Genomic DNA, 25,961 nt, shown 5'->3' on the forward strand with positions numbered 1-25,961 from the left:
TGAGCTTAGCACTCACATAGATCATCTTTATGCTGTGGGATCTTGTGATTTGTCTTGTGGTAGTGGAGCCCTTTAAAAAACAAAACACAACAACAAACACTCATTTGTTATGTAGATGTAGGAATGATCTGCTTGAAGTACAGTGAAAATGCATCTGAGCATTTACAGTCCCAGATTTAGATGGATTTCTAGTGGATATCTAGTAAAAATAGTGTATAGGAATAATAGCATTAGGAAGGTGAGAAGAAGCAGCACAGTTTAAGTTACAAAAGTGAACTTCCTAGTTATGTGTTCTGCATCAGCTGAGCAGTTCCTGGCCCTACTTCTGCTTAGGGAAGAAATTGTCTCATACTATTGTTGTGTTGTCTTAAAAGAAGCATAAAGAAAAGGTTGAAGCCTTGACAGTTCTGACAAAGTCCGGTGCCATTGTGTGTCACCAGATAAGTGATACTGCATATTCTGTGGCAGTCAGCAAAGCATGGCAGCCAGTATTTATATGTCAGTTTTAAAAGAGAGGAAGCGTTGCCCAGAGGGGAGAGAATATCAGAATTTGACAGCCCAGTAGACATCAGAGGTTAAATGTCATCTTTTGAATAGGTTTAACTTACATATTCATTTTATTTATTGAGGTCTGAATTTCAAGTTCATAATGCTGATTTTGTTTCTTTCTGGTACTTAAAAACATTGTATCTAAGAACAAAAAAAAGTTCCCTGAGCAGAAAGCAGATGATGGTAAAGATGAGGTGGTTGTTTGCAATATCTGACCTGCACTATATAAAAATGTGAGTGTGTATGCAGCCAATGACGGTAGAAAAGAGAATCATTTAACCAAAGTGTTATGTTCCTGCTCAATTAAGTATTTTTCAGATCTTTTAGGCTTGCTGTTCTTTGGAAGTTGTTGTTTCAACTTAAAATTTCTGTATATTTCCCTGAACAGCATACACAGTGCATGGGAAGTGACTGTAGGTACTGGCATTGTTCTTCTATTTCTCTCTACACTTCCCTGCCATGTGTTGTTTGTCCTTTGAGAGTATTTGTATGGTTGGGTTTTTTTGTTTGTTTGTTTTTAAACTTCCTGAGCACACTTAGTCTCTTTTGTATCACTTCAGATAGAATGGAGTAATGCAGAGAGATGCATCCGTAGTTGTTTCAGAGATCTTGGAAGAACTGAAACTGTGGGCCTTTACACAATGTTTCCGGCTGGTATCATATGCAGTGCAGAGTGCTTTACTAAGTAAATGTCTTATTTTCCTTTGGTTGAACTCAGAGCTGGTGGTTGTGACTGAGAAGAGAGATTCTGGGTCAGTGCTGACAACTCTGTGTGCTTTGGCAGCCAAACATGCGACAGTGGGCCTGACAGTGTAGGATGGGAGCTGAGAATAAGACTGAGGAGCTTGGCATGACTAGCTCTTGAGTGTAAAAGCTCCGAGAAGCATTCTGAAACCTGGATGTACCTGTGCCTGTCTTTTAAGTGCCGTCAGTTCTGGGAACACAGGTTAAAGAAAGAAGCTGAAGACCTCACAGCTTCAGCATGCAGGAACTTGAGGCTGCGGCCATTTTCATGTGTGAGCCAGTGGCTCTGGATTTTGGGGGAATGTGATGGGGTGTTGCCAGGCTTGCATGCTCCTACAGCATCTCATGTTGCAGATGCTGAGGACCATTGGTCTGACACAGCAGTGTATCCTTAATAGGGCAATGTCATAGATGTTTGCCTATGTTATCAAAGGAAATTGAATCCTTTGAATGCTTTAGTGGTAATGTAATGATTTATATTATTTATGTTGTGAATATAATTTATGTGAAATTTTTTTAATGTTATGAATTTCATTAATTGTTTTGAAGAACATAGTCAAATAAACTTAAGATTCCTTCGTAGTACATTTGATCACATGCTTTCTCAATTGCAGCTTTTGAGAGAAAGTTGTTCCTGTACTTCAAGCTAAAGGGTTATTGGTTGGTAAAATTCAGTGAGATACTGTGATTAAAAAGTTGTAAGCATTTGATTTGCATTAGGCTAATAGGGTCTTTTTCATCTCTTTTGAAAGCTCTGTTTTCAAAACCTTCTTTGTACATTTTGTCATTGTTGAGTTTAAAAGCTTTTTAAAATTGATGTTTATTTACTGTTTTCCCTTTTTAACTAGGTTCTTGAAGATGCAGAGGCCCAGCATTTATTCCAGTCAATTCTTCCTGATATGGTCAAGCTGGCACTCTGTCTTCCTACCATCTGCACACAGGTAAGCAAACACTAAGCTAAGTGCTCTCAAGCAAACCAGTTTTTTAGCTGCTGGGAGGATGTTTGTTGTGATGTTAGCAACTTTCAAAACACAGTCAAACACAGGACTCACTAGGCCATGCAGTAATGCCTATCGTGAAGAGAAGTATTTGTAGTGTTAAGCAGTATAAACATTTAAGAATTTTGTCAGACTTTTTTTTTTTTGTCGTATGTAAAACTAGACTTACAGAACTTACTGGAGAGAGCTTTTAAGGTTTCTATCCTCTCCTCTGTGTCACTTCAGACATCGTAATATAGCTTGTTAATGAAATAGTCAGAAGACAGAATGAGATACACAGTGAATGTAATAATTATAAGAATGAAAGAAATTGTCTTGTGGAGTCAACAGAGCTGTGTATTCAACAGTGTAAATTAGCAACTGCTTCTGTATTCACAACTAAAGGGATTAAGTCATGTCTGTTTAGCTTCCTGGAGCTAAGCTAATGGTGATGGCTGAGAATGTTGGAAGAGGCAGTCAAAATGGTTCTCTATTTGCTATCGAGGGGATTTATTACAACTGTTACTGAACTTCTTGGTAAAGAGACATTTTTGTCCTGATCACGTAAGCAAATTGTTTTTAAATAGAATGAGTGGAATATGATGAGGGAAAATCTCATATCAAGAGACAAAGCCTAGTAACAGGAAAGGTGGCAATATTTAAGTTTGGTTTCCACTCCTTTGTTTCTCTCTAAGTTGGAGAAACTCTGTCCAGAGTCAAAACGCCAAACAAAAGACTGAAATTAGGCTGTGCTTTTCTGATTATAAAAGCTTTTTTTTTTTTTTCCCTTCTGAATTTGGAAGATCTATTTATAATCTACTTTCTGCAAAGATTATCAGTCTGTTGTTTTGATTCAGGAAGGCCAGGAATAAAAAAATGGGGCCACTGGGTGACAATTGTGGAAAGACCTCCACCTTCCTTTGTAAATTATGAAACATGGTTTTTGTAGCTGAAAACTCCTTAGCAGGTTCTTAGCTATTCAGCTATCAAAGCTGATTTATTTTTTTTTACTTCAGTTTTTAAGACTGCCCAGAAACTTCAAATACTGCATGTTTTTCCCCCTCAGTTTCCACTGGTTTTGTTTGATTAGTTGTGTTTTCTTGGTCTCTTTTTTATTATTGATTAGAAATCTGCAGTTTGTCAGCAAGCCTTTTCCCAATTGTCTTGAATAAACTGTTCTTGACTTTAATGGTTCTGCTGATTAAAGGGTTCACCACTGGCTTAAATTAGTCTTGCTCTAATTTAACAAATGTAATTTTGTGCTCCTGTTTTTTCTTTTAAAATGGGTAAGCTAATTATTTTTCTCTCTCCTTCCCTCCCTTTTCTCCTGGCCCTCCCTCCCCCTCACCTCTTTTGTTCCCACTTGGTAGCCAATACCTCTACTGAAACAAAAGATGAATCACTCCATCACAATGTCACAGGAACAGATTGCTAGCTTTTTGGCAAATGCTTTCTTCTGTACTTTTCCACGTCGCAATGCGAAGATGAAGTCTGAGTATTCCAGTTATCCAGACATTAACTTCAACAGGTATGGTACTTAGGAAGAAATGGAGCTGATAATCCTTCAATGAAAATATTATTGTTGTCATTCAGGGGAGAATGAACCTGTTTCTTCTTCCATGTTTTTAGAAGGTTGTTATCACTGTTTTCAACAGTTTACATTTCTTTTTTTTTTTTTTTTTTTTTTTTTTTAAACAGGGATCAGGAATCTATGTAACTGTAAGAAAGATTCCTGTGCACAGGAAGATGTTTTATATTCCAAGTTTTCCTTTTGTTTCTGTGTGCGCACATGCACAAATACTCCTACATGGACATAATTAAGCTAATGCAGTTCTCTTCTTCCTCGTAGCCATTTGTCTGCGAATGACATACCGCAGTTGAGCTTTGTGTATTTTATATGTATTTAAAGGAAAACTCAGCGTTCCCCCAGCCACGTTGCTGTTGTCATCTTGTGTCAGCAGTGATAATCTGCAAATTGAGTCAGATGAACAAAACTTCACTCCTCATCAACCTAGTAAAGTTTTAAGACCATGATCTGAATTTAACTGATGATATTTTGATTTCTAAACAAATGCATATTCTTTTCTTTCCCTCAACACTAGCATGCATACAGATTTGACTAAAGCTTTTCTAGCATCTTTTATTTCCTAAATGTTCTTATTTCAGTTATGGAAGGAAATAGAGGATGGGGGCATTTCCTGCTGCAGAGTACAAAGTCCACACAGACTTCTGATTAGAAATACAAATGGGTCAACCTTGCATTTAAACATTTATTATCTGGAGGTTTTCTTATTCCCTTGCAGTTTATACATGTAGTTTATATGCTCTGAACACTGAGATGAAATATGAAGGTTGTGTTACCTGTGATCCAGACTCTTGGACGCTTAGTTGTGTCATAAGAGCCACAAGTCTGAACTTCCCCAAATAAAGCAAGTCAGATGTGCTGATGCAATAGTAATGGTTTTGGTGCTTGTTGTCATGAAGGGCTAGCATGAGCTTATCTACACTGTGTATTCTGAAGAGAGACCAGAAAACTGTACTTGGCACAGGTCTGCTGACCAGATTTTTGTTCCAACGGGGCAGTGGCGTACTGAAGAGAAGTACTGGTGCCTCATAGAGCTCAGCGTGTTCATAGTAACAACTAACTGGGGAGTAACCATCCGTTCATTAGGTAGGCTTATGTCCAGTGCAGTAGAAGTGTGCAGTAAGGGTCTGGACAGGGTTCCATTTGACTGCTCCATCTACATACTTTCAGATGATTTTTTTAAGAACTTATAAAGTATCAAGTTTTTATTGTGACTTAAGCATGTTATGTATTAATTAGTTAAATTATCAGCTACCCAGTGAAATGCTGCAGTGTTGCTGGAATGCATTCACAGTCAATGAACATTGCACAGGTGCATAAATTCACAGTAGTACAGTGTAGCAGTAGTGGTTAACTCAGAACACGATAATTCGAACTACTTTAAAATAAAATAGTCTTGACTGTGTATTAGGGAAATAAATTACTGCCATATATTTTAAAAATAACCTGTAAAAGCACTTAAACATTCAGAATTTGTGCCTTATTCTGGTCAGTCCTTGGTTTTCTCTTTCTTTGCCTCTAAGTGCCATGGCTCATAGTGAATTCCAGTATTATTATTTTGAAGGGATAATACAACAGTCTTCAGATCTTCCTTTTACATTGTATATGATGTAATGCTCAGCTTTAGGCCATGTAAGGTAGAAAGACACTTTTGTCTAAGTGCAAGAATGTTTACCAAACTGGAAGAAAGAAGGAAAGATGATGTTCTCTCTTTCCCGAGGATTAAAAATGTCTGTTCTTCAAAAGTTTGTCAATTTATGCATTTTTATAGAAGAACAATTTCCTTCTTAATACTTTATATTTAATCATTTGTTGGACCCCTTTGTTCATTATCAACTCAAAGTGCAGGTTAGTGAAGTAGGAAAGGTGTCTGGCAGTAGCTAAAAATAAGAGCATGTGAGAGGGAAACTGATGGGATAACAGCTGAAGCCTGTCTAGTGGTGAAGAGAACACTACAAGAAGTTACACTGTTTTTCATCATGTTACTGTCTGTGACTAGACTTAGATGAAATCTTAAATGATGGGAAGAGGATGGATGGTACCTCACTTGTTTTTTCCTCTTTCTGTTAGTCTTGTGTTTTCTCACCCCAGAAAGTTAGTTCTGTAAGAGCAAGCAAGAACAACAAAATGCCATGTTTTTAGCTATTTCAGATTTGTGAAGATGACAAGGTTTGTTTCACTGCAGCATGTATTTTTTCAGGTTTTACAGAGAAGCCTGTCATGAAGCTGGGTGCATTCAAAAGGCAGCAAGCAATAGCTGAAATTAAAGTGCTTGTGACTTTTTTTCTCTTGATACTAATGTTTTGATTTAAAGGCTTTGGGAACTATTGCTCTGCCCTGTTTAGGAAATGGCATAACAGATTGTTCTACACAGTAGCTCTTCTCCCCCACAATCTTATTCTCTGCAGTTTTTTTCCAGACTTGGTTCTTTCCTCTGCGTGATTTGTCTGCTGCATGACCGTGAATGGATTACTGTGTTCCTTGGGCACAGGAAAAAGAATCTGCCGTGGTTCCATAATGAAGCAAAATTACTGAGTGCATATGAGAGAACTTATTTTTAATGAATGTTCCGTAATTTCACTGTGTATGCGCTTTCTGCATTAATACAAAAAGCTTTCACCCCTTCCCTCTGCTCTTGAGACTGAAAAAATTGAATTTTGTGTCCTGGGTTAGAAATGCAACTGTTTAGCCTGTTTCTTTCTTGTGCTTTTCAGCTTTATGCAGCAATCGTTTATCATTCACTTAATACAGACTTAAACAACTTAAACATCAGTACCTGTTTGTACACTTCAGTTATGTTTTCTGTATTCTTTTTTCAAGTACAGTCATGTCCCCCTCTTTTCAGTCTTTCCTTCTGTAGGTTTTTGTGTTATAAAGTAACTTACTGTGATTACCACCCAACACAATCAAGATGCAAATCTGACATAACAGCAAATGCTCAACACAGAATACTGAGAATATACTTTTTTTCTCTCTGTACAGCTTGTTCTGATGCACCAGTGCTTGGCACTGTTACTGTAGCATGATGGCATGTTGTTTGAATGCACTAATAACTGCATCTATTGGAAGGAAGGCCATTGTAACTGTTAGTATTAACATAAATCATCTCTGCTTCATCTCTTCTGTCCCTCTTGCCAATTGAGGGGGGGACAGAGGGAACATTCCTCATTTGACACTGCAGCACTCAGTTTAATAGCATGTTGTGACACCGAGTGCCTGTTTTGATTGTTCGTTGTGCTGCGGAGGCCAAGTCACTCATATAATGAAATACTCTGTAATTTAATTAAATTCTTCCCTTTAGGACTTGGCAAGGATTGGCCTCTTGCAGTTCTTAAGTTATTAATAACATAATCCATTAAAAATGTAGTTAATAAAATGGAATTCACAGTTTAGCTTTGAGAGCCAGGATATTTATGAATTTTAGTAAATGGGATAATGTCTCTTCAGTGGCCAAATATTATTAGAGGATACAAAATAGCATGAGGCATTGCTTCCCTTTATACCAAACATAAAGCCAAATTTTGAAAGTTCAATCTTTATCTCAAAAACGTTTATGTAATATATTAACGTGGAAATGGATTAGGCAGCTTTGTGCAAAAATATTCCATTACAACAGAAAGAATTGCATTTGTCCTCTTAACATTCTTACTGATGCTGTTTGTAGAAGTTGCATATTGCTTGAATGTGAAGGATTACTTGCATCAGCTCTTCTGAAGTGATCTCTACAGTTGTGATGATGATTGCATTTGAATGCAGTTTCTTCTGGTAATACTGAGAATGCATCTTTACTATGAGTAGTTTGTGGTGGTTTAGTGTATTGTTTTCATAAAAAGGGAGGAATGCTTATTGGCCCTCCCCTCTTGAAATATATCAAAGCTAAGAGAAAACTGTGCTCTTTTTACATTTATTTGTGAGAAAATACTGAAACAAATGCATTGGAGTGTCAGATGGAACTTTCATGCCCTTCTTTTCTGAGTTATCAGACCTGTGTCTTACTGCCACAGCATCTTGTAATTTAGAAAGCTATGAAGTCTGATTGCGTGTAAAAGAAATGTATGAAGGAAAAAAAAACAAGAACCAAACAGCGATAATCTGTTGCAGTCTTACCTCAGTTCTCTGGGTGACCAAAAAGAGAACTGGTTTGTCAGAGACCCCTTCTGCTTTTGCTGTACCTTTTATCTGTTCTTAGTTGTAGCATCGAGTTACAGTAAGTTCACTGTTCTTTTTTGGAAAAACGACTGTAGTTAACTGAAGGCATAGGCATCTGTAGTAGCTGCCATCAAAGCAAGTGAGGATGTATTATAATTAAAGAGAGCATGCCTAATTACACAAACCTGGTGGATCTTCTGGCACGTATGTTAGTGAGATGCTCTGCTCTGCAACAACCAGTATTCCAGTAGGACTGACTTTTTCATCTTTATCAAGCAAGCTTTTAAAGCAATTTCAAGTGATTGGGAATGAGAGGGGGAAAACAGTAGTTAAGATGTATATGTCTTTTCTGGAATGTATAATATATGAAAGGAAATGGGCAAACTGTATAGTAGGTTTGTACAGGGGAATTGAAATCTAATTTAGCAGTAATGCAATTGTCTCTTCATAAACAACATCAGTTTTGCAACACTAATGAGTATTCTCTGGGGAATAAATTATCTGATGACTTTAAGAGAACTTGATTTGGACTGAGAGATGCATTGCTCCTCTGAAAAGTGGCTCGAGGTTTTTCTATGGTTTTAGACCCTGAGCCTACAAAGCCAGTCCTGTTACCTTGCCTCGGGTCTGCGTTCTTATTAGCTTAGATTTAAGTAGAGTATTAGCTACTGTAAAAAATTAAAATTGAAGTTTTTGTGTGGCAGATGATGAAATGGTCTTGGAATAGATCAATTAAATTGGACACCATTCTTAATAAGTCTAGTAATTGCTGTAGTGATTACACAGTACTCTGAGTACCTCCTGGTTACTTCAGCAGACACAGTAATTTGTTACTGAACTGAATTTTACTGTGCTGTGAGATGTTTTATGTGAGATGCTCAGTGTAAAGCATTGCACCGTGCTGTTTGGTGCTGAGTACTTAGGGTTGGCATCTCAAGACCCTCTAATCTGAAGGTGAAGTTCTAATTAAACACAAAAATGTTGCACATTCTTAAATAACTTGATGTGATGATGTTTGATACTCATGACGCAACAGTAAATAAGAAAGTGCCTGTGAGATTGAATTACTGAATGTGTTGTTTTTCTCCTATTTGATGCCAAGGGAATTCGAAACCTCTAAATTGCTTTCTGTATGGGCTGTTTTAATACAGAGGGGTGGAATTCATGTTATTAAAATACACTGAGCACCAGAAAAACAGAACTGATGTTACTGCGCCTGACTTGTGTAAGTTCATGCTGTGTTTTCCTGTTGTCATTTAACACAGCAGGTGGCTCAACAGCACACAGTCATTCACTCAGTCATCATCGTCATTCCTCCCCCCCCCCCCCTTTTTCCAGTGGGATGGGGGAGAGAACTGGGGAGAAGAATACCCAAAATCATACAGTAGAACTCGTAGGCTGAGATAAAACTAAGAGAAAAAGAAAAGGATAATAATTACGACAAATGTGTGTTTGTATAACAAGTGATGCACAAGCAGTTGCTTACCACCCCCTGACTGATGCTCAACTAGTCCCCTGAGCAGTGGAAGAGGTGAACTCCTACCCCCTTCACAGTTCCTCCTGCATGATGTCATATTGTATGGAGTATCCCTTCCGCCAGTTTCAGTCAGGTCTCCTAATTCTGCTCCCTCTCAGCTTCTCGGGCCCTACTGCAAATGGCTTTGGCTCTCTAGAGTGCTGCTTAGGAGGCAACTGTACACATCGGTGTGTTATCAATGTTGCTTTTTCCTAGAATGAAAACATAGTGTCACACCAGACACTCTGAAGAGAACAATTCCATCCCAGCTGAAACTAAGAAACCTGTCAGTATGTGTAAGGTTGAGATGGTGAAAGTTCCTTTATGCTCACTAGTTGTTTATCTGCCTTTCATCTCAGGGCAGGTCATCTTGTTGGGCTTATCTACTTCACACTGATACGATGTCCAAAGTTCATTACTGAAGCTTTAGTATTCTGAAAAGCCCTAATTGTAGTTCTCACTTAAAGTACTTTCAATAGCAACAGGACTTCCTAGAAAGGATCTATATTTTATATTGAGCTTGCTGTTTTCAGTTTGTTCTAATTTCCTCATCTTAAATCATGTGATTGACTTTTAAGTATTTAAAGCTGTCTGGGGCAGTGATCTCCAAACTCTTCTCATCACACACCCTTAATCAGAAAATTTCTGATGTATGTACATTTTTTTTTTTTTTTTACTATATGCACATTTGTTTATAAATTTTATACACGTACTACTGTGCTAATATGGTCTATGCATTATGAAACATGCATGAGAAAGAGGAATGAAATATTGAGTTTCTCTTGGCAAGGGGAAATGTAGTAGTGGTAATGGTAATTGTGAAACTCTTGCTGCTGTGCCACTTGTTAAGAAAAGTCTTCAGACAGTATCTGGCTTGAACTGTATTCTGTCTTTTCACTGATGTGAAGCTTAAGTGATTTAATTTTAGTGTGGTTTAAAACGTGGCTGGATGTTTCTGTGTGGGTGGGAGCCCCCTCCCCAATACACAACCAATTGAAAAAGCTTTCTCAGAAGATAGTTCAGTCAAAGAATACAGGTAACTAAGGTAATTCCCATTGATTGTATATGATAGACTGACTTGCTGTCAGATGTTGAGAGAGATTGTTCTAGATCCTGTGCAATTGTATATGCACATGTAATTATATATAAGTTCTACATACAAATCACGTATTCCATGGGATTCTCTCTCTGTTGATGTTTACACCTATACATTGCCTACCCTCTGAATGTGCTGTCTACAAGTAATCTTAAATATACACATGACTAAAGTTATCATAGGCACAACTGAAGAAAAATATCAAATAATATTATGACAGAACTGTTACTGAGACAAAGTATTTTGGCCAACTCTGCAAATGAAAGCTTAGAAAAAGGATTGCTTACAGTATTGAATTGAATATGGTAATGTTTTGAAAAAGGAAGACCTTTATTTTTCTCTTGGATCTTCATGGAGGAAAAAAGATTGCAGGAGAAAGAGGGTAGGGATGATTCACCGTGCTCCCTGATGCAACTGACGTAATCCTAAATGATTCATTTATTGTGCCACTTGACATCATGAGTTTCTCTTTTAGGATTGCATGATTCACTGTGAAATTTTAGCAGTCCGTGTAGAGATTGTTAGCAATTGAGAATTCTCTGCTTTTAGATGTAAATAGCCCTTGATCTTACGGAGAGTAATAAGAGTTGGAAGGTAACATCTGAGTGTGTCTCCACCCCTACATGTATACATGGACTTGAAAATGTAACAAGACAGGAAACCAAAGACACCTGTTCTATTCATTTTTCAAGTATTTTGCTATTCTGTACTGTTCTGAGTCTTAGGATAGGTTCAATTTGCATGTTAGAAACATGAGCGTACTCTGAAAAGTTCAAAAGAGCCCAACTTGTGGATGGGAAGGTACAGGCTGGGGGTGGGACTCTCATTATTACCTAGGAAAGTCTTTATGTAGCCACAGTGACTTAACAAACTACTTTCACTATGCTATTGGCACATCTACTGTCTTCTGCTTTTGGATCTCTGACCTTGGCTTGTCAGAACGCCTAACTGTGTCCCTATAGGCATATCTTGCTAATACATCTTTTATTTGATTAGCATCACTGCAGAGCTCTGTTTGGTGGTCAGCCCCCCAAGCTTTGTGCTCTGCTGTCTGGCTTCCTGCTAAGTGGAAGTTAGCTGCATGGCAGTAAGAACATCTTGTGCAGAGCAAAAATAGCTTACGTACGCAGTTAGAGGTAATATTTCAGTTGCTTCAGCTGAAAGTGGGGCTTGCAGTACTTTGCATTTGATTTAAAGTGCACTTCATTTGGCTGAATTCTTTAATTTGAATTAATGTTTTTTTGGCCTTGGGTTCTTGTCAGTAAATTGGTTATGTGGTTTCCACTTATATTTTTGGTTAGGTTTTTTTTTTTTTTTTTAGTAGAATCTGTGTTCCAGCACTTAAAGAAGCATTTATTTGTATATATTGTCGATGTCCTCATATAGCTTTTTTTCTCCAAAACAGAGTTATTTGCACCAGAAATAAAACCTTCCATAATGTTTCATAACTGATGATCTCCAAAATAGTGCCCTAGATTAAGATGTTCCTAATTTTGCAATATTATCCTCTCTTAAATTGGTGGGAGCTGGTCTGGGCCATTTCTTGTTTTTTTTCTCATGCATTACTGTGTTCACAGAGATAACTGGTTATGTACACTGTATCTAAGACAGTATGGTTGCATGTATTTATGGAGTGTAAGGTTTACAGTTTCATTTCTCTTCGGATTCTACTTCTGACCTTAGTATAGCTTGGATGCACTGTGATACTGTGGTTTCTCTGGAAATGTAAAAGAACTAACTGAACTAATACCAGTAACCTCTAATAGATAGGTAGCTCCTATGAAGGTATATTACTAATTTTTAACATCTTAAAACATGTCAGAATTTTTCCACTGATCCAATTGGCCTTTAAAACAAATCCCCTTGTGTGCTGACTGCAGTAAAAGATCTGATGTATGGTTACAGGATGCATATTGCTCCTAGGCCAAAATGCAGGTGACTTTTGAACCTCACTGTGTTTTTCTGTCCCTGCTGCAAGGGGAGTAACCCCCTGCAATGCACAATACTTGTGTCAGAACTGGGACCTTTCTAAATTCTTTTGTGCCTCCCTGTGATTTTTTACACAGTGTTACTTGGCTAGAACAGAAATACAGAGATAAGATCTCTCTTATCGTTACTGTAATTATGGAATGTGTTTGGGGAATAAATCTTCTCTAAATTAAACTTTTCAGAAGCAATTGGCATTACTGTAGCTTTGATCCCCGGAGAGAAAGAAAAAAAGCTGTTTATCACAGCTTCTACTGCAAGAAAAGACAGGCCAGGGCTAGACATCTCAGATTTAAATATATATACATTAAAGTGTGTGTGTGTGTGTGTGTGTGTGTGTGTGTGTGTGTGTGTGTGTATGTAAGTGTGTTTAGTTGAAATGCCCTACTGACAGCAACCACGTTTTGGTTTTATCCATTACAATTACCTACCAAGTTCATTTCCCTTGCTGTTGCCATTTAGCTTGATCTGTCTTTTGTCAAGCGTAGTATTTTCAGCTGTTGACTCTCCCTGCACAGTTTGCTAGGTATGCTCAATCATGTAACACCTTTGTGAGGTGAAGAACTTACTACTGAGAATTTGCAACGTAAGCGTGATTGCAAGTTGAAGTGAAGGGGCGAGAAAAAGCCATTGAATGTGTGACTGGCCTAGTATATTAGTGAACCAGTTTAAAGGACTTGTACCAAGTAAGACTTCCAGATAAAAAGTCAGAGATAACTTAGGCATTTAGACAAGACCTGCATGCATGCCTTAACTTTCTTTTCTGAGTCATTTAGTAGGTAAGCAAGCACAACGTGGTCCTAGACCTTGCAGATGGGTCCATTTTGAACAAGGCCATACACATATGAAACTTGCTGCCATGAAGTCCTGTTTGATTGTTCCAAGGCTAAAGGTTTTCATAAGATCTTTTCAACTATAAAATCAGCTTCTTTAACTTTATATAGATTTTTGCGTAAGAATAGATAGAATTAATAGATATTGCGTAAGAATTTTTGAATACTAAAAATCCCATCCTCATTCACTACTGAAAGCTAAGTCTGCCTGACAGCATTCCATTTTTAAAGGCAGATTGACATTTTGATGCATGGAAACAAATGAATAATGTTGTGTCATTGCTTTACTTGCACTGTTGTTTTGTGGCTTATGGGGGTAAGGATTGGCAAGGGTGTTATAACTTACATCCTCAGGGCTTTCACTGTATCAGACATCTTTCAGTGACCTTCCTGCTCAAAGGATGTTATTTCTGAAGTCCTCACTGTTCTTCCTCCCAGTTAAATTCCATTATGTATTGCCAATAACAATGCCTTGTCACTTTGCTGGAGGGGAAATTAAGTAATGTGCGTTCCAGTTGCCGGAAGAGGGATGATGCAGTAAAAATATTTCAGCTAACCTTAAAAGCATGCATTCACTTAATGGCTAAAAATTGGATGCTTCCTTTTCATGCTTAGTTTTTTACAGATGAGTTTGAGAATGCCAGGAGTAGCCCAGTGGATAAAGCCATTTCTATAGGGGGTGGATTAATCTCTTTAGAAATGCTGCTAGTACCATGCAGTTCATGAAAGCAATGTAGTTGCCTTAGTTCTTCTCAGAAGTTCACTCAGCTGTAAGTAGGGTAAAGCATTTGGATCCTGGGGTGTTCAGTGTGCGTGTTTCCACCTCTGGGTCACTGATTTCAATCCAAGATAGGTCATTGCAAAATAAGTCTGGTAGATTTTTGGAATCTTCCTTTTGAAATTATGCTTTTGGATAATTTGAAATCAGCCTTATTACCTTCATCAGAAACTTGTCTAGCAGATCAACCTAAAAACTAGCTTTATTTGAAACAAATTTTGGCCTTCTGCCTTTCAAGTGCACTACATATATAAGCGTGTAAATATGCCTCCTGCTGGGAGTGTACAATCTCAGTATTTGTGTAGATTTCAGGACTGGTGCCTCTGTAACAAGTGGTATCCTACTTGTGTAATGCTGAAGTGGCTGACTTTAAGGAGGGCAGACTGTTTTTCAACTTTACGTAGCATAACAACTATGCTGTGCATCCCTGAAATCTAATCTAATTAATTCTGCCTTGTTTTCCAGATTGTTTGAAGGACGGTCACCAAGGAAGCCTGAGAAACTTAAGACCCTTTTCTGCTATTTTAGAAGAGTCACAGAAAAGAGTATGTATTTTTTTTTTTAATCCCATTAGATTTAGGAATGTCTATGCAGCATTATGGTGGAAGTATCTAACAAAATCCAGCATGCTGAGTATGCTGATACTCTTTAATGTCACTTGTCATGTGTAGATAACACATGTAATTCAGTTTTTTGTGTGAAGCTTATTCTTCATTGCTTTTTTTCTTTTTTCAGAGATGGGTGTGTTTGTGTAAAATATCCATATACATATGTAGGTTCAGATTATATTTTCACCCCTCCTTATTTACATATCTATGCTGTACATAAAGTGTGTGTGTTTCTATATGCATTATACAAATTTTCTGTTTGTATGTAAGAAATGAAAATGTACATGTATTGACTTGATGCACCTTATCAGAGTGAGAATGTAGGAAGAACTTAATACGTGTGGTCATTAAAATCACCAGTTCCATACCATCCTTTAGGATTTTGGTACAGTCTTCAGGTTTCTTGTAGTGTGCATGCTTGTTGCTTTGACTGCAGCATTTGTAATTCAAAGCGATTTTTCCTTAGTTTTGTTGGCATTTCAGGTTTTTTGCTTCTGTTCTTCCAAAGCAAAGCTGCTGTAAAGTTTTCCCAGTTGAAAATAAATTAGATAATAGCAAGATGTGAGATGTCTTCAGCTCCTTTAGAAATGAGTGTGGTATTTTCCCTAGCATGCCTAGTCAGATCTTCTGCTGTTACCATTGATTAGAGCATAAACCTAAGCTCCTAAAAAAAAATACATTTATTTTTTGAGAACATTGTAGCAGAGCTCATAAATTCCCTTTTTCAGGAGAAAGGGATTTGACTGCAGCTAGGTATATTACATCTGCAGCAATATCTTACAACAGTGTCATTTATAGGACGTTTTCTTTACATTGTTAACACCATATTCTCAGAAAAGTTTGTTCTTAAAAGGAAAAAAATCCACAATTTTAAGCTATTACACATTAAAAAAACTCTTTATTTCATATGCTCCATCAGTTTATTATTCAGTTTATCAGTTTATTATTTTGTTTCATCTCTAATTAAATGCAGCTACCTCCTGTTTTAGCAGGCAAACCTCAGCAGTCTCAATAGAAATAAATCTCTGGGGTAAAAAGTGAATTGTGATCTGTGTGCTCAGATGAGGAGAGCTGTAGTATGGGGGCTCGCCTGTAATACTTTAATAAAAAAAAATTTCAAATTTGTGCTGCTGTCCCTAGCTCTACTGGAAGCATGCTTAATGAAAACTACTTAATGTTAAAACATCTAACAGTCTAGTGAGATTTTTGCGTGCTCATTTCTTGAATTGAAAATTCGTATCATACTTCTGAAAGACCCCATTTATTGGGATTTTTTTCCTTTGAAGACATTAATAAGATTGAAGTAACATAGCTCCATAAAAATGTCACAGTTCTTTTTTATTGTGAATGGTAACTGAATTCCTTGTAAAAGAGCACAGAGGCCACGTAAGTGGAAGATTCTGTCGATAGGTGAATACCTAATTTATGAAAATGTTGCCACTGATACGAATTCCCTTGTAGAAAAGCATTCAATTTCTGAAATCCGTATCTTATTTTTTGAAGAGAAAGCAGCTTTTTTTCCCTTCTATGTCTCCTTAAACCTTACAATTTTAAAGAAAACATAGCGATATTTAACACATTTGAAAGACTTTGTGCTTTAGATTTGTTTCCATTGTTTTCTGCAAGCCAACCCAATAGACTCACTGTATCAAACAAATGAGACCAAACGAAGTTTTTCTTAGGATGACTCTAATAAGAGGCTGACGTTTTCTTTTTGTAGCACAACAGAAATCTTGAGTAAAGCAAGGAGAGATGATGATTGTGCATTCTCTCTGCAGTGAGAAATAGCTGTTCTTTTTTTTGTGAGTGCAGAAGTCTTTTGCATCTGAAGTAGGGTGAATTTCACTAGGATCCTGACAGTAATGGCTCGATTTGGAATCTGTCTTTATTTAGGTAGTAGTTTGGAAATATGAGCTGCTGCTTTGTCCACACGTAGCTTGAATACTCTGTGTTGCCTTTTGGGGTTTAAAAACAGACACCTACAGAGGCTGACAACTTCTGCCATAAGTGACAGCACGCTTTCATGTCGAACATCAGGTCTTTTTGGTAGTGTTCAAGTGATTTTCATTTAACACACAGCTTTTCCTTGAAAGCATACTCAAACTGCAAAGAAATGAGAGTGATTCTGGCCTTCATAGTGGTTTCAGTCTAAGCACAGGCTGCCAGGGGAAGATCCAAAGCTGCTTTTGAGCAAAGTTAATCTCTCCTGTTTCTGCCAGGAATTATGTTGCAATCAGTGTAGGGACAAAAGTTCTAGCAGTTAATATTTTTTCCTTGGGCTTGGTTTCCCTGTAGAACCTACTGGATTGGTGACGTTTACAAGGCAGTGTCTCCAAGAATTTCCAGACTGGGAAAGGTAACTCACATGCTGTTAAATGTGAAGATTAGCTTAAATTATCTATAACCTGAATCCCATCAATGTTGAATTGATTCAGACCTGCAAGTGATCACAGTAAACGTGTTTGTTTTAGTGAGGTGTACGGAAGGAAGTGGATGAAAGCATACAAATAATTTGAACGTCGTGCATTTATCTGTGTGCCTGTGAAGCCAACAAATCCTACATGAATTTTTAGAACAGTAACATCTTTTGATGCTTGAGAATGTAAAAAGGGAATTTTTGGAAAGGCAAATAACATTTTACTTAATCCTTCAGATTTTTTAACCACGTTATGCTAAGGTGTGTAAGAAGGTAGATTTTGGATGAGTTTTGTCTTAATGTCTTTGTGCAGATTCTGTCATCATTTTTTTTTCTGTGCAATATTTTTTCCTCAATGAAAGATCTCCGAAAAAGCTGTCTAGATTGCATGTCACCTATGAGGGCACTATTGAAAGCAATGGACAAGGCATGCTACAGGTAAGTTTATATAACAGTAGATGTGGCTTTGTGTCATGCTTATGTCATTTTTGTGGTCTGCCAGCTTAAAGTTATATAAACTTGGTTTAAATGACAAGATGTTATGCATGTAAATGAAACATCAAAATGAATTCCACAGGCAGTCTTAGTGCCATCAGTATTCCCTAGCTCATTGAGTTTTGTTACATGTACCTGTAGCTGACAGAAAATCACAAGTCCTGGACAGCTTCAGGTCCTTTGGTTCAAGCTAGAATCAAAGATCGACAAGATAAAAGTTTCCGGCTGTAATTTTTATGAGCTGCCAAGGGGTTTTATTTTGTTTTTGTTTTGCTTTTGAAATGATTGTTGTGCCCCAGACGGTGACCAGGTCAGTAGTTCAGGAGACTTCTTGCTGCTGCAGCACCACTGTTTCAGACTGGGAGACAGTCAGCTGAAATAGATTGGTAAGGAGGATGTCCTGTCCATATTGATAGCAAGGAACATACTTCAGTTGTCAAATCAGCTTAAAGAAAGAAGTCTGTCTTCTGGCGTTCAATTACCGAATAAATAAATAAGTAAACAGAACATCTGTAGCCAGGAAAATGTGATGTAAGCTTATTTTAATTATAAATTTCTATGGGCGAGTAGTTTGCATAAATAGTAGTTGCTTTTTTTTTTTTTTTTTTTGAATAAAGCAATTGCTTTTTAAACTATTGTCTATATAAAAATGTAATATGAAAAATGTTATTGCAGCCAAAATGAGAGTCCAGAATTTCACAGTTTCAGGCAGAAAGCTTAGCAGTCAAAATGATGTACCTTTTTCAAGTGCATTTCAAGGAGAATTTCTAAGAGCTTCTAAGTACAGAACAACTGATGTGGACCAGTACTGATCTAAAAGTGCTTTTTGTGGACAGCCAAGGCAGGAAGCTTCTTAAAGGACAACTTAATGATTCTTCAGTGTCCCCAAAATGCAAAAGGGATATTGTGATCTGCTGTTCATTTTTGAAATATATGCCCTTTCAAAAAAATGAATTGAGAGCCTTTGAGATGCATAATGTTATTTTGCTGCATAATATCTCACTTGTTTCTTCTCACAAAGTAGGAAAGGGAAAAAATCAAGAAGGCCTGCTGCTAATCAGACTCTGTCCTGCTGCTTATTTTTAAGTGATAGCAGCAGATTTCAATAGAGCCGAAGCTTGTACGTGGTTTTATTTACCTTATTAAATGAAAGGATTTTACGCTGTTTGCTTGTCTCATAATGCTCCTGGATATATTCCTGTTAGGTTGACTTTGCAAACCGTTTTGTTGGTGGTGGTGTCACCGGGGCAGGATTGGTACAAGAAGAAATTCGGTTTTTAATCAACCCAGAGCTGATTGTATCAAGGCTCATCACTGAAGTACTGGATCACAACGAATGTCTTATCATCACAGGTTAGTCTTTAAAGTAAACGTTCTTTGTAGAAAACGTGTTTCAACTTGAAGTTTTGTATGTTTAAACTCTGCAGGAAAAGATAGTACTCATTTCTCAATGAGTTTTCTTGTTTGCCCCACCTCTTAAGACTGTGGGGCCACTGTTCCATTAGACATTTGGTGAATGAAATGAAAACAAGTGATGGCAAGTAGACAAGTATTACATAAAACTTTTTTTTAACCTTGTGTAATAGGATGCTGAATCCTGAAATGCGTTTTTAGACCTAGCTAAAAAATGGTTTGGGGCAATAGAAGTCACAATTACCAGTTATTAGTGGGTAATATTTCTGTTGTGTCAAAGCAGGATGGATTTGTTCCTTATCGCAATTTGGAAAGTTTGTGCTGCCTTTTGGTCACCAAACAGGAGGAAGTGGAAGAGAAGAAAATCAGCGTCCTTTAAAAAGGATAGAAAGTGAGGAAATGTCTCTTGAGGATGTTTATCTTTTAAGTTACAAACACACATTCATGGTACTTATGGCAAGTTGTGTTTGTCACTTACAATGTTAAAACTAGCTGTGTATGCAGTATATTGTTGAGAGGTTGAGTATGGAGATACCTCTGTCCAGTGCTTCACTGAAGAGATTTTTCCTTTGGTTTTAACATCTGTCTTAAAATTTGGAGAGATTTATTATTCCTTGGATCAAAATAGTGCCAAAATAGCTGCTGTCTCTAGCAGAAATTGGAGAGGTCCAGGAAATGCTGCTTATGTCTTGGATCCACACATAGTGATGCACTTTCATCACTGGAGGAGGGGGGAAAAAAATTAAACTTTTTTTCTTTATAGCCATTTTTTATTGAGAGATCTTCCAGACAAATACAGTAGTAGATTAGGTATACTCTGTTTTTCAGCCTACAAAGCCTCCATGGTTTTCAGTCTTAACCTTTGTAATCTTCTAAGAGTGTTTTGTTTATTTTGTTTTTCCACTGTGCCTTAATCAGTGCCTTTTCTCTGACATCTTTATGGTAAACTTGATTTAGTGATTCACTGAAAAACAAAAATCAGGAAACTCTTGGCCAGCACTGATTGCTGTCGTGAATTTTGGATATGATGAACAAAATCAACGTATTGAAGTGCTGTCCTCTGGGCGAGGCTCTTCTGGGAAGGGTAAAAACAGTGCAGCTATCAGGATGTGTCATAATGGATTGGGAGAAACACTAAATGAATTTTTGAAAGAATTTCTTCCATTCCGTTGTGGGGGAAAAAAAAGCAACAGTGACTTGGTATCAGCAGACAACAATGGGGGTGTTCTTTGACTGCAGAGACATTCTCTTAGTTCTCCTAAGCCACTGCACTTCGTGGTGTTTGCATTTAGTGTATGTGATAATATTTTTCTTTAGTGGAAATGGATCTTCTATCATCTTCCTGCATTTCTTCCATCTTAGTTCATAGCCAAGTCTCTACTATGTGTCACAATCCTCCTGGTGAATTATGATCTTTGTAATGCATCTTGTCTCAGTGGCTTAATGGGTATAACTCTGTAGCCTAAGTTTGCAGAAGAGTCTGAGAAATGGGAGAGAAATTAAATTCATTGTGATTGTGTGGTATCTGGTTAAGATCAGTGCTGTAATGAATATGGAACTGGTCATGCACAAAGTTCTTCTACACAGACTGAAATGTCAGCAGTGATGCCAAAGATTCTTACAAGTACATTTCTGATAGAGCTGTGAAAAAGTGTGGCTGTTTTTCATTCAGTTGTTCTGTTTTGTTTTCTTATTTTTATTTTCCTTTCAGTTGGCATATATCCAGACAGTGTTAAGTGTGGGTGAAGCTGTGTTCTGTGTTTGCTTTAAGTCTACAGATTGAACAATGGCCATTTTCAGAGACTTCTAAGCACATTATCCATGCAATAAACTAGATCAGGTAATTAGTTCAGCTGAAAATTTACTCATAGGAAAAAAATGTTTTTCAGCTTGATTAGCTGGCTGATCGTGCCACTGTCTGAAGAGCCAGATGACTAATGCTGGCACAGTATAAGGGCCAGAAGAACTGACTGAAAGAGCAGGATCTTCCCCTCACCTGTAGCAGTAAATAGACATTCATATCAGTGTCTACAAAATTGAACCCTTGCTTTTTACATGTACTCCTTTTTTTTTTTGCGTAGCTAAAGGTGCTGATACTTCAGTGCTCAGACAAAATACCTGAGGGACAGCGTGGCATTTTTTCCTCCTCCATCCTTGGGAGCTTTATAATACCACATAGATCATATGCAATGGAAAAGCAAAACCATGGGAGTCTGAGAAGGGTGGATTTCATGAACACGGTCCCATAGCACACTGGCACTAGAGATGTCACTGTTCTCATACTGTGTCTGCAAGTTTCACTAAGAATGCATTTTTTTAATTACACTTGCATATGCTTCCTTCTGAGATGAGGTAAGCTTCTGTTTATGTAGTAGCTTGCTTTTTGGCTTTTTTTTTGGCTTTGAGGAAAGAGATTCATCAAACATTAGCACGTCCAATTTATCCTGTATTGCATCCAGTCTCCCTGCAGCAGCAGCTTTTATCCCAGTGGTTCACAGGAAAAAGTGCTGCTCATTGAATAACTGTTTTTATCTGGCATATTTCCAGTGCTTTGCTTATGAAGACCCACTGATTTTAATTAGCCTTAGGTTCCTGGGACATGAATTTAGTGTTTGTGTGATTTGAGTTTCTCTTATTGATTTTTCTATATATGCATTTAGTTGTTTGTTTGTTTCTCGATGCTTTTGTTATCATACGCTGCACTTTCATAAAAATTAATGAAAGCAATGAACCTTTGAAAAAAGCAAGCTTCATCCTTTGACTCATTTAATCTGTCCTTGTCAATATCTTCATCGTCCCATCTTTTCTTTCCATATGTTAGACCACAAATGCTTCCTTTTCCGAGTTGAAGCTGAAGGCTGCCAGAAAGGTCAAGCACTCCCCTTGTATGTCTTTTCTTACTATTTGCTCAGACACTTTGCTCAAGCATATCAGTAAATCTCAATTTTGGCTAGGTCAGGAAAAGTCTTAACTGATGATAGACACAGCCTACAATTCAATTAGAAGGCTGATTTCTGAATATTTAAGCTGCCTATAATTGTGTGTAAGGAAGTGGATGAATAGATACAGGCATATTCTGCCATCACAATTATTTTGACTTCAGTCTTGCAACAGAAAGTGAATTTCTAGTGAGCAATCTCCTACCATCCCAATCGCTTTGATTAGTGGCTTTTCAAAATAGCCTTGGGTGGAGTTTGTTCTTGGTGTGGTTAATCATCTATAAGATGTAAATAAATAATGAGTGGATAATAAGGCAGAGGAGTTCAAGAAGCACTGATAAATCTGTTACAATGGATTTGTGTAAATAGGGGAAATGTTTCAAAGTATAAGCAGCATTTTAAACATTTTGAACAGTTTGTGTTTCATATGCTTGAGCCTACAGGAAGCAAGCATTCGGATTCCCTTGGCAAGTGATGTTAAAAGTTGAATAGTCTTATGTTTCTGATTTTTTCAAAGCTGTTATTATATATTTTTTTTTCTATTTAGAGATTGAAACCTTTGAGGTTAAATTCAAACATTTATCTTCTTAGAATATCACCAATCTATGCACTAGGCATCACTCTTGTCTGATTAATCATATTTTTTGTGCTGTCGGTTACTTTAAATGCTCACAGGTCTTTGTAAACCATTTTTCTGTTATATTTATAGGTGTAATTGCTGGCACAGTTTGTGATTAAGGCATTGCTTTGAAGTCATCTTTTTCTTATGCTATTGGTGACTTGTGCCCAAACTGTTCCCGTATGAGATGGAATTTTCCAAATGAGGTATTCTCATCAATCTATTAGAAATTCATCTCAAAATTGTTCAGAGGTTGCAAGCCCTGCATAGGAAAACCTGATTTTGCTATGGCATTACTTCAGGGTTTTCCTGTGCATTTTTCCATCCCCAGGATTTTGAAGCAAGGACCTGAAGTTTGGTTAGACAGGATGAAAGCTGGCTTTTTAACAGAGGGCAAGAGTCAAGACACTTCTAGAATGCTCTCCTTGGTCTCAGTAAAAGCTGGAAAGGTATTTTGCATAATAGAGCAGAAATAGCTAAAATTGCTAGGTCTTAACAAGCTACTTTCTTACAGCCTTTGATGCTTGTCAAGATAACCTGCTGGGCTTTTTGGCAGAGCAGTTTGGTGTGTACTAGGTGTAGTTTTGTAGGTTCCTAGGCTTTTACAGAATTATCCTCTTTGGTACTGATCACCACAGCTGGGCTCAGTGGCCTTCCAGTACTTTCAGTGCTGTGAATTGCAGTAATATCTGAGAATTGGTGTCAGGAACTGCAGAGCAGGATTCGTGCTGAGCAAAAGCAAAACAAAGTAACAGGAGGAAAAGAGATGTTATTGGCAGCGATCCTTGGAAGCTTAGCAGTCTTACCAAGAATCACCAAGGTTGGAAAAGACCTCTAAGATCATTCAGTTCAACCATCCACCTATCACCAGTATTTCCCACTAAGCCATACCCCTCAGTACAACATGTTAAATGTTCCTTGAACACAATATCCCTATGTAGGATCATTCTCAAGCTTGATGGGCAGCAGTCAGAGTAAGACTGATGCACTGGAAATGTGCTTTGTTCTTACCATGGAGCTTCTCTGTGGGTTTACAGATTTTAATTTTACGTTAGAGAAATGAAGTCATTTTGTGGAAACATACAGCTTGCTACAGATACTTTTAAATCTGTACATTTTTCCTCTCCTGTTTCCTAAGCTGTCAGCCCAGCTTTTTGCTGCTTTGTGATGAGGTAGCATTGCTATGTTTTAGTAGTGCAGTGACTGTTTTATCATCATGTTTACAGGCAGTAGCAGTTCTCCATCCTCATTTATCAGAGGGGGAACACTCTCCTTGGTCTGTCTTCTCCTGCCTGTGTACCTTTAGAACCCCTTCTTGTTATTTTTCACGTCCCTTGCCAAGTTCAGCTCTATCTGTGCCTTGACTTTCCTGATCTCAGCCCTCTACACGTGGACGATGTCCCTATGTTATTCCCAGGCTACACAACCCTGCTTCCACTTCCTGTACATCTGTTCCATCTTTTCCCTCAGTTTAAACTGCAGTTACTTAATCTGGCAATGGCAAGTCGAAAAGTGTCTCCTGGTTGTATGTGCACTGGATGGCATACCTAGGAGATCTATGTATGTAACATTTGCCACAGAACATCACATTGCATCAAAAAAAGCTCTTACTGGTTTCAAGATGATCTTGTACTGTTATGTGTAGATATGAACCTCTAGCTTCAACTGGTGCTTTGGAGGGCTGTGTATCCATTCAGAGAAGCATTGATTCCTATGAAAGGTTTTACAAGAGAAAAATATTTACGTATTCTTATGTAATATGGGAAATCATTTGTCTTTCAGGTACTGAGCAGTACAGTGAGTATACAGGTTATGCAGAAACTTACCGGTGGGCAAGAAGCCATGAAGATAAGACCCCAAGGTGAAGTATTTCTTACACATAAGTATTTCAAGTGAAGGAATAAACAAATGTCTTAAAGATTTGATGCTTTGTGTATTTGGCTTACTATAGAATTTTATAGCTTGATCCTACTTTCCTCAAAAGAGCCAACAAGCTAAGAAAGTTATCTCCTGATGCTCATGATGATACCTGCCAACGTGTCAATTCTTAGATCAACAGGTTTTAATTATCTGTATCGAACCCAGAGTTTTCTGAAGATAACTGAACTATGCATTATAAGAACTATATACTTCCCAGGAATTTTGACAGTGATACCATGTGTTGCAGGTGATATTAGTGTGTCAAAATAAGATTTAATATCATGAATCTGAGAAGTCTCTAAGCACAAGCACTTACATTTATTTCCCCAGCAGTGCTTATGCAGTGAGTACGCACAATAATCCATCTTGTATTGGATGTGGCTTTGCACAACCTGATGTAGTGGGGGGTGTCCCTGCCCAGGGCTGAGGCAGGAAAAGTTGGAATTAGATGATATTTAAATGTTCCTTCCAACCCAAACAATTTGGTGATTCTGTAAATTCTGGAGGAAGATAAAGAGCCAGAGTGCTTTTTTGACCTTGCAGTGTTCCTCTGCACTGGATAAACAGTGCCATTTAATGAGATGTGTTTCACATTTCTACTTTTTCGTTCAGAGTCTAGGCCGGAGGATTTATGGATTTATAAGGGAATCTTCTCTCTTTTCTGATGCTGTTGTCAGCACTCCGTTGTTGTTACAAGCTCACCTTTCTAGTGTCTTCTAATGGAAAAGCTCTGCAGGGAACTGCTCATCTCAGATCATGATTATATAGCCAGTATTTAAGAACTAATTTTACTGTCACATCTTGTCTTCTCACTCCAAATTTAGGGATGAGTGGCAGCGGCGCTACACTGAAATTGTGGCCATAGATGCATTTCACTTCAGACGTTTCCTTGATCAGTTTGGTCCGGAGAAAATCAGAAGAGAGCTCAACAAGGCAAGTCAGTCACTTTTTAAAGCAGCCTGCAGCCTAAGGCTGTTTCATTAATGCTTGCAGTACCTTTTAAAATATTTTTGTATTTGTGTGTGCCTTCAGTTAAGAAAACTGTTCATCTTCATCTAACAGTGTACTTTGTTGAAGTAGAAGCTTGTCAAACAGAGTGGTTTATCCTTTGATACATAGTTCAAATGGGCAGTTTACTCAATCTTCAAAAATATAAATGAAGTTTGGGTACACGTTTTGCTGACTCTTCTCTATCCTACTTCTAAACGATGTTTTTATGTTCTCTCCCCATGATTGGCTCTGCTGAATCCCATTCAGCCTTTCATTCCAGTGGAGTAGGAGGTACCTCGTGTATTAACACAGTGACAGTTCATAAATATGGTACCACTTGCTTTTCTC

General features: G+C 37.7%; 1 protein-coding gene across 2 annotated transcripts in view; it reads left to right on the forward strand.

Moving 5' to 3' along the window:
* The window catches only part of PARG (poly(ADP-ribose) glycohydrolase), a 57,488-nt gene that overhangs the window by 22,159 nt on the left and 9,368 nt on the right, over window positions 1–25,961 (forward strand). For both annotated transcript variants that reach the window (XM_052677793.1, XM_052677792.1), the window contains exons 8-15: window positions 2,142–2,234; window positions 3,641–3,798; window positions 14,679–14,758; window positions 17,117–17,177; window positions 17,600–17,675; window positions 18,938–19,085; window positions 24,486–24,564; window positions 25,448–25,556. In XM_052677793.1, the coding sequence (XP_052533753.1) occupies window positions 2,142–2,234; window positions 3,641–3,798; window positions 14,679–14,758; window positions 17,117–17,177; window positions 17,600–17,675; window positions 18,938–19,085; window positions 24,486–24,564; window positions 25,448–25,556 (804 nt within the window). The remainder of the gene's footprint in view (window positions 1–2,141; window positions 2,235–3,640; window positions 3,799–14,678; window positions 14,759–17,116; window positions 17,178–17,599; window positions 17,676–18,937; window positions 19,086–24,485; window positions 24,565–25,447; window positions 25,557–25,961) is intronic.

Source organism: Tympanuchus pallidicinctus, unplaced genomic scaffold (assembly GCF_026119805.1).
Source record: "Tympanuchus pallidicinctus isolate F22 unplaced genomic scaffold, pur_lepc_1.0 scaffold16, whole genome shotgun sequence".
In the NCBI taxonomy this organism is placed as follows: Eukaryota; Metazoa; Chordata; class Aves; order Galliformes; family Phasianidae; genus Tympanuchus; species Tympanuchus pallidicinctus.